Source organism: Lampris incognitus, chromosome 2 (assembly GCF_029633865.1).
Source record: "Lampris incognitus isolate fLamInc1 chromosome 2, fLamInc1.hap2, whole genome shotgun sequence".
Lineage (NCBI taxonomy): Eukaryota > Metazoa > Chordata > Actinopteri > Lampriformes > Lampridae > Lampris > Lampris incognitus.
In genome coordinates, this window is record NC_079212.1 from 88,573,986 (window position 1) to 88,581,991 (window position 8,006).

Here is an 8,006-nt window from a genome sequence, read left to right on the forward strand (position 1 = left end):
CTGGGATGTGGTAACAAGCTGCGGTGACAACCGTCATGCTGGAAACTGGCTTGTGTTATGCTCTGTACAAGCAGACTGCAAAGTCTGTCAACAGCCCCGCCCGCCCCCACCCAATTTAGAAGCGGAGGCTGAAAAGGAAGAAGAAGAGCTGAATAGATGGGTGGAGAAAGCTGGTGCATGCCTTTTATTTGTGAGCGTATGGACATAAAATGTGGAGCAGTAGTAAGCCGTCTCATGGGGGTCATGGGTAATAACTCCACTGATACTGAGTTTTTGAATGGAATTGGTTTTACCACAAGGTCTTTCTAATTGGAAGAGATGGGCAGTGTTTTGGTTGCCCCCCCTCCAACCGTTTTCTCCCTGGCCTCACACAAGCCCCCGCCCCACTTTCAATCTGCATATTTCATTCATTTAATGCAGTGTTTCTCAACCCAGTCCTCAAGGAACCCCTATCCTGCATATTTTCTTTGCAACCCTGAATAGGTACCTGTTTGTAGTTATTCAACCAATCAGCAATGAATTTTGTCAGACGTTGCACACCTTGCATAATTAAGTGCTGCGAGATGATTGGTCGAGTAAGTACAAGCAGGGCTACCTATGCAGGGTTACAATGAAAATCTGCAGGATAGGGGGTCCTCGAGGACTGTGTTGAGAAACACTGATTTAATGTGTTTTGCTGTAAACCTAAACCCTGTCCGTCATTTTCTGATCCATTTTCAGGCATAATTCGAGTAAGGGCAGTTATGCTAGTTAATTTACCTTTCGTTTCTTCAGTGTTCCTAGATTTGGCCAAAAAAAAAACAGGACCCGCACACTCAAATTTAAAAACCCAATTTCTGCAACGGCGTTCGTCAATTAAGGCCTCGCTCCATATATGGGCATGCGTGGAGAGCGCCTCGAGCGAAGTAAACGTCACCGCTTCGCGGTCGTCCAATCGGATGTCGGCGTCCCCCCCCCCCCCCGGTGTAGGAGGCGGGACTTTGCTGAGCGAATCGGAGTCGCCTTGCTTCCGGAACGATCGCGGAAAAGCTCTGACAGCTGTGTACTTCCGTCTTCAACCGCCTCCCAGCATAATGGTGAGAGAAAACGTAGAAATAGACGCGCTTCGGCCGGGAAAAACCGCCTTTCACCCTCCGGTTGCCGCCGGTGTTCGTGAATCTCGGTCTTCGGCTCGGGGTTGTTGTTTTGGTTGGTTGCCTGTGTGAATTGGAATGGCTAAGGAGCTATAGCTAGCTAGCGTAAGCTAACTTGGACGGTCTTCAGCTGAGGAAATGTCAGACGTGACATGTCTGAGGTGACGTTAGGCAGCGATTAGGCCGGTGCCAGTGGCCGCGCCACGCTGACCGGCCAGCTGTGTGATAGGCCCGCTGCAACGCCTCTGAATCTGGGGTTAATGCTGCCTTGATGTGGGGTGGGGGGGGGACATCTGCCGGCTGCTTGTTCAGCTGCTGTGATGGGGGTTTTCTTCTTTAGCTCCATAAAGCTTCACTTAGTTCTAACTGCGGGTTCTTTAGCGCTGCACCTGCAGCGAACCAAGCAACGGAGGTTATGAAAATGTGGATTTAGGTGCACCGTTTTGCTCTTGTTTGCATCTTATTATTTGCATTCTTTAACAGAAGTGATTTGTAAAGGGAACTCTTTTTGAACGCCAACACTTAATGAGGGAGCCTTTGTAGAAGACGCTTTAGTTAGGCGTGAGTTCACTGTCACACAGGTTTGAAGTCAGTTCTTCTGTATACTGAGGGGATCTGCTGCTCAAGCGTTACAACCCTCCTACCTCTTTTTATCTCTTTATTTCTATTTTCACCAATGTCATTGTTATCGCTATCATCAGCATGGTCACTATTACTGTTATCCATTACTATTACTACTAGATAATAATGATACTGCTATTATCCATAGCACGTTCAATCAATCAATCAATCAAGTTGCGTCCTGTATAGCGCTTTTCTAGCTGCAGCAGCCACTCAAAGCGCTTTACAATTCATTAATTCATTAAGATGTTGTCCGTCTTGGGAGAGAGATCCTCCTCTGTTGCTCTCCCAGAGGTTCCTTCCTATTTTTTCTCTCTTAAAGTTTTTTTTTTCTTTTTTAGGGAGTTGTTCCTTATCTGATGCGAGGGTCTAAGGACAGCATGTTGTGTTGCTGTGAAGCCCACTGAGGCAAATTTGTAATTTGTGATATTGGGCTATACAAATAAAATTGACGTGACTATTACAGTTGTCTACTTTGGGTCCTGGTCCCGGCTAGACGACGTCTGAATGAGAGTGGAGTAGGATCAGACTCTTGCTTATTTGGGCTCTGAGGATAAATTACAAATTGAAAATTTGTCAATTTTGTCGAACATAGCCATAATGATGATAAGGAAAATGGCGGGGTTGTTTGAGCAATCAGATGTCAAGAAATCTGTCCAAAATGAGACAGAATAGCCAGTACTGTTGTGCATGTACCCTTCCCACAGCCAGACTAAAAAGCACCTAGCTGAGCCTTGAAGGTCTTTCGTGCTGTGGTACGTGTTTCTATCTGGCCACCACAGCTTTGGCTCTTCTTCGCTTGCCGATGTCTGCCTTATACTTCTGCATTTGGTTGCTATGGTTTAAACGTGAGTTGCTACAGAATACTTCATTAACTGCACATTTGAGAGGCTCTTTTTAATTCTGCACAATCTCACAAAAACGTTTGTTTCATGAAAAGCCCAGTCTGTCATGCAAAATTTAAGGGATTTGCATGTCATTGCCGAACAGAAGAACACCATAAGTGCTTTTCTGAGGAGTTTTTTCCAGTCTCAGTTATGATGCCTTTACAGGACTGACATAAGCAAATGTGACTATCAGTGAGTAGATAAGATATTGTTGTATAATGACTCCAAATGCTTGTCAAGAGGTCAGGCTCGCTGCCAAATTGGATGAAACAATTTATGGCCCACAGATGGGATAAACTGCCACAGCCAGAGGTACATTACCACATTACTGTCTGTCTATCTTGTAAACGGCTTCCTGTCCAAAACACCTCCATGTCTCTCACGCCTCTCTTCAAAACAAATGCGTGAGCTCGCAGAGTAAACGTCGATCTTTGCTACAAGGCGTGGCGGCCTGGTGGCCCGGTGGTGAGCACTGTCGCCTTACAGCGAGAAGGTCCTGGGTTTGAACCCCGGGGTCGTCCAACCTTGGGGGGGGGGTCATCCCAGGTTGCCCTCTGTCCTCCTCATGGCAAGATGAACTGGAGTTGGTCCCCGGGCGCCGCATAGCGGCTGCCCGCTGCTCCTAGCTACACAGCTAAGATGGGTTAAATGCAGAGAAGGAATTGCCCCATGGGAATGAATAAAAGTAGTAAAAAAAAAAAGGTGATGCTCATGCGAAATGAAGTTGTTCTTCTGCAAAACATGAATGCTTTTGTCCACAGGGGCACGCAAAGTCAACAAAAATCCAAAACTCCTCGTACTAGCTAAAGTGAGTGAGGATGGTAAGCTGTACGCATGTCGTCGACCTGGTGGAGGGGGCTTGACATGTTAGCCTTTTTTGTTTTTCTTTTATTCCATTTGTCATCATACCAAGGATACTCAAACTTTCCACAGCTTTCTTTTCGTTACATTTCACCATCGTCAGTTTCACGTTGGTTATAGTAGTCCCCATCGCTCAAAGACCATGTAGCGCTAGCTGCAAAGGAGCTAGCTTTACAGGAAGTTTAAAAAAAAGGCTATTACTATTTAGCCAGTTTTATAACCAAACATTACATTTTCTAAGGCTGTGGAAGACACTTTTCATTTCTGTTGGAAGAGAGAGGCGTTTCCAAGTCTTAAAGAGTGACTAAACCGTGGAGCACTTGTACTGTGTTTGCTGACCTCTACAGCTTAGAAACCGTATAAAGGTTAAAAACGTGTCAGGTTGGTCATGGTACTCTGATGTTAGCGTAGCCTTTTAATGGTTATGGTCTGGGAGCACCTTCCTGGGTTACATTTTACAGTGTAGCGTTAGCCGCTAGCGTTTTACACCTACATCTTCACCGTAGCAATGAAGTACAGAAGGTAAAAGCAGGTATCGGGGAGTTTAAAGAAACCTGAAGTGGTTTTGTACCCAGCAAATGCAGCAGACCAAGCTTGGAGAAGACTTCTTACTCGTAGATAAAGCAATAGCTAAAACTAGGTACAGAAGGTACCATTAGCCTGCCTCTGAAAAGTAATTATGCCTACCCACAGTCCCTAAAATCACTACGCTTCCTTCTCAGCTCACATGTTGCTTCTTCCCTCCCTCCCGCAGACGGCGACTTTACGCCCATATCTCAACGCTGTGCGAGCCACCCTGCAGGCTGCCCTCTGTCTGGAGAACTTCTCCTCGCAAGTGGTGGAGCGTCACAACAAGCCAGAGGTGGAAGTGCGGTGAGTCTCAAGTGCAGATGTAAGCTGGACCAACTGTTTTTTCAAGTTTCTGCTTGTTAAGCATGACGGTCTATTCCATTGCCTACCGACACAAGGATCGGTGGTTCGAATCCCCGTGTTACCTCCGGCTTGGTCGGGCATCCCTACAGACACAATTGGCCGTGCCTGTGGTTGGGAAGCCGGACGTGGGTATGTGTCCTGGTCGCTGCACTAATGCCTCCTCTGGTCGGTTGGGGCACCTGTTTGTCAGGGAGGGGGGACTGGGGGGAATAGCGTGACCCTCCTACGTGCTAACATCCCCCTGGTGAAACTCCTCACTGTCAGGTGGGAAGAAGCGGCTGGTGACTCCACATGTATCGGAGGAGACATGGTAGTCTGCAGCCCTCCCTGGATCGGCACAGGGGGTGGAGCAGCGACTGGGACGGCTCGGAAATGTGGGGTAATTGGCTGGATACAATTGGGGAGGGAAAAAAAGTTTCTGCTTACTATATGGGATAATTATCATACCTCTGGGCAAAGTCCTTTTATCATTGCAACGGTAACTAAGTGGAATGATCAGGAGCAGTCGTACCTTTAGACTTTGGGAGAGTGTTTGCGTGCATTTGCATGATTCAGTTTTTTTTTCCATTTCTCCATCCAGGAGTAGTAAAGAGCTGCTTCTCCAGCCTGTTATCATCAGCCGTAATGATAAGGAGAAGGTTCTGATCGAGGGATCCATCAACTCGGTCAGAGTCAGCATTGCTGTCAAGCAGGTCAGTCGAGGCTGCCGGCGGCTGGTTGTCAATGGGTGACATTTTCTGACCCTCGTAACAGGCCCCTATGTAAGAGGCCTTTTTATTAGTTATCACAGAGGTCGAGATTAAGGCTTCATTTACACCGCAGGTCTTGATGTCCAGATTTTTTTGCCTGTATCCGGGTTTTTGTTGATTGCCTGTTAACATCTACTTTTAAAAGTGACCCATGTCCAACACCTGTGCTTAAACCACAGCTCTTTGGTTTTCACTTGAAACAGCCCACAAACGTGACAAGAGAGTGTGGCATTTTGAATGATGTGCAATTCCCAATGACCTGGAACGTCTGATCTGTGTGGTTCCATGAGAGCTGCGTTGGCAGATGTCGATTCATATCCGATTTATTTCCACATATGAATGTGGTCAAAATCAGATCTGAAAATATCCGATTCCATGTGTCATTTTCCTGGTTGCATGGTCATAATATACATCACATAATCTGTGCCACATGGATGACTTGTGCCCGGCGGTCTAAACGTAGCCAGAGAGTCTGGTCAGTTGGAACGTCTGTCCCCAAAACTGACCAGGTGTATCTCCTCAGGCGGACGAGATTGAGAAGATCCTGTGCCACAAATTTATGCGCTTCATGATGATGAGAGCGGAGAACTTCTTCATCCTCAGGAGGAAGCCGGTCGAGGTAAGCGTGGCGCGATTGAGAAGGCACGTGAACAGCGTTGTCTTTTCTTAGCCCGGAGATCGCCGTGTGTTTGCTTCAGAAGCTACAGCTGACTGAATGGACCCTAAATTGTTTTTTTCTGTCTTCTCCAACTTTGCCTTGCAGGGCTATGACATCAGCTTTCTAATCACTAACTTCCACACAGAGCAGATGTACAAGCACAAGTTGGTCGACTTTGTAATTCACTTCATGGAGGAAATAGATAAGGAGATCAGTGAGATGAAGCTGTCGGTCAACGCCAGGGCCCGCATCGTCGCTGAGGAGTTCCTCAAAAACGTGGGTCTTTGTTTTATCTGCAGCTCACCTCAGAAGCACATATTTTTAGCCGTATTTTCACTCTTACACTGGCAAAACTAGTACCTTGTTGCAACATTTCATTTTGCAGTTGTCTTGCGGGGGCTAGTTTACTACTTATTTTTGTGATTAAAAAGGGCATAACACCACGGCCCTGGAAGTTGAAATTCCAGACATAATTTCCGTTGTGGTGTCTGTAGGTATCAGTAGTCGTAGTGGTGTTTCAGCAGTCCAAACCGTTGAGATGAATTTGTAATGAAACTGGCCAGTGCCATGGCATCACTTTCCCCACCAGACAGAACCTGGATGAACCGGAGTTCTGACTGGTGGTATTTAGAAAACGTATAATGCAGAGTCCTGCCCAGCAGTCGCCATTACAATGACTCACCACGAAGTTGTTCATGATGTGGATGTTCGTCGATTAGATTTCATCTCATATCTAATAAAATATCCGGCATCCGGGTGGCGTTGCGGTCTATTCTGTTGCCTACCAACACAGGGATCGCTGTTTTGAATCCCCATATTATCTCCGGCTTGGTTGGGCATCCCGACAGACACAATTAGCCGTGTCTGAGGGTGGGAAGCCGGATGTGGGTATGTGTCCTGGTCGCTGCACTAGCGCCTACTCTGGTCAGTAGGGGAGGGGGAATTGGGGGTAATAGCGTGATCCTCCCACGCGCTATGTCCCCCTGGTGAAACTCCTCACTGTCAGGTGAAAAGAAGCGGCTGGCGACTCCACGTGTATGGGAGGAGGCATGTTGTAGTCTGCAGCCCTCCCCGGATCAGCAGAGGGGGTGGAGCAGAGACCGGGACAGCTCAGAAGATTCGGGTGATTGGCCAAGTGTAAGAAAAGGGGTGGGAAACCCCCCCCCCCCAAAAAAAAATAATCTAATGGGGCAGCATGGCTCAGGTGGTAGAGTTGGTTGTCTACTAATCGGAAGGTTTCTGGTTCGATCCCCAGCTCCTGCAGAGAGCGTGTCGAAGTGGGTGAATGAGGCATACATTATAAAGTGTTTTGAGTGGTTGGTAGACTAGAAACACACTATATTTATGCAGCCCATTTACCAAATGTCGACAATACAAAGTATAAAGAAAGAAATTCTTGTGTGTACATTTCCGAGCTTGTAGCTTTAACATCACACATTTCCCTTTACTATTCACAGCGAATGTAAGGACTCAAAATGGCAGTCTGTTTCCGCTAAGTCTTCATGGTGTAGTGTGAATAAAGCGGTCTGTCTCTTCCTCTTGCAGTTCTAAGACAGATCATAGCCATGACATTCCTTTTGCTGATCCTGGCGGTGTGACAGCAGCGCGCTCCCATCACAGGACCGAGAGGTTTCAGGAAGTATAATCAGCCAAGTAAAGTCAAGAAAACAGAAAAAAAAAGCAAAGATGTATTTGGTGGTTCATGGAGTGTTTGTTGCCCTTCTATCTTTAAGATGAGCCTGTGCTCAGAAATATTGGTGTTTGTACATAATGAATTCTCAGAGCCTCTGTTCATTTCTGCCTTCGGAACAAAAGCAAAAATCAAGGCAGGTCCTTTATTAAGAAATATCCAATCAATATTGATGAGCACAGGGCTACATGGATTTTTTTTTTAAACAACTTAAATGTTTTGATTTTTTTTAAAAACTATAAATATGCACATTCATTTTTGCTAAGATTTTGTTACAATAGAACATAAACCATGAGAGCAATGATTTGGTGCATGTTTCTTGTCATAGTACAGAGTTGACCCTATTGTAGATGGAAATAAATGTAAGTAATGGCAGCCATGATAAATAAATACCTTTATCGCTCCTTTGTATTTATCGTTCCTTTTTTGGGGGGTATACTTTGATGGTGTTCACTGCACCACAGATGCGATGTT

The 8,006-nt window shown here is 46.2% G+C and overlaps 1 protein-coding gene across 1 annotated transcript; it reads left to right on the top strand.

The window, feature by feature from the left end:
- The first annotated feature begins 1,026 nt into the window (after positions 1–1,026).
- Positions 1,027–7,914, top strand: arpc4 (actin related protein 2/3 complex, subunit 4). The gene is made up of 6 exons (XM_056273447.1): positions 1,027–1,076; positions 4,257–4,375; positions 5,016–5,127; positions 5,708–5,803; positions 5,948–6,118; positions 7,388–7,914. Exons 1-6 carry the CDS (start codon positions 1,074–1,076, stop codon positions 7,391–7,393), a joined length of 507 nt encoding a protein of 168 aa, XP_056129422.1. The 5' UTR covers positions 1,027–1,073; the 3' UTR covers positions 7,394–7,914.
- The last annotated feature ends 92 nt before the right edge of the window (positions 7,915–8,006 follow it).

Coding starts and splice junctions, on each gene's coding strand:
- arpc4 (XM_056273447.1), top strand. Junction 4,376..5,015: donor AAGCCAGAGGTGGAAGTGCG/GTGAGTCTCAAG, acceptor TTCTCCATCCAG/GAGTAGTAAAGAGCTGCTTC. Junction 5,804..5,947: donor TCAGGAGGAAGCCGGTCGAG/GTAAGCGTGGCG, acceptor TTTGCCTTGCAG/GGCTATGACATCAGCTTTCT.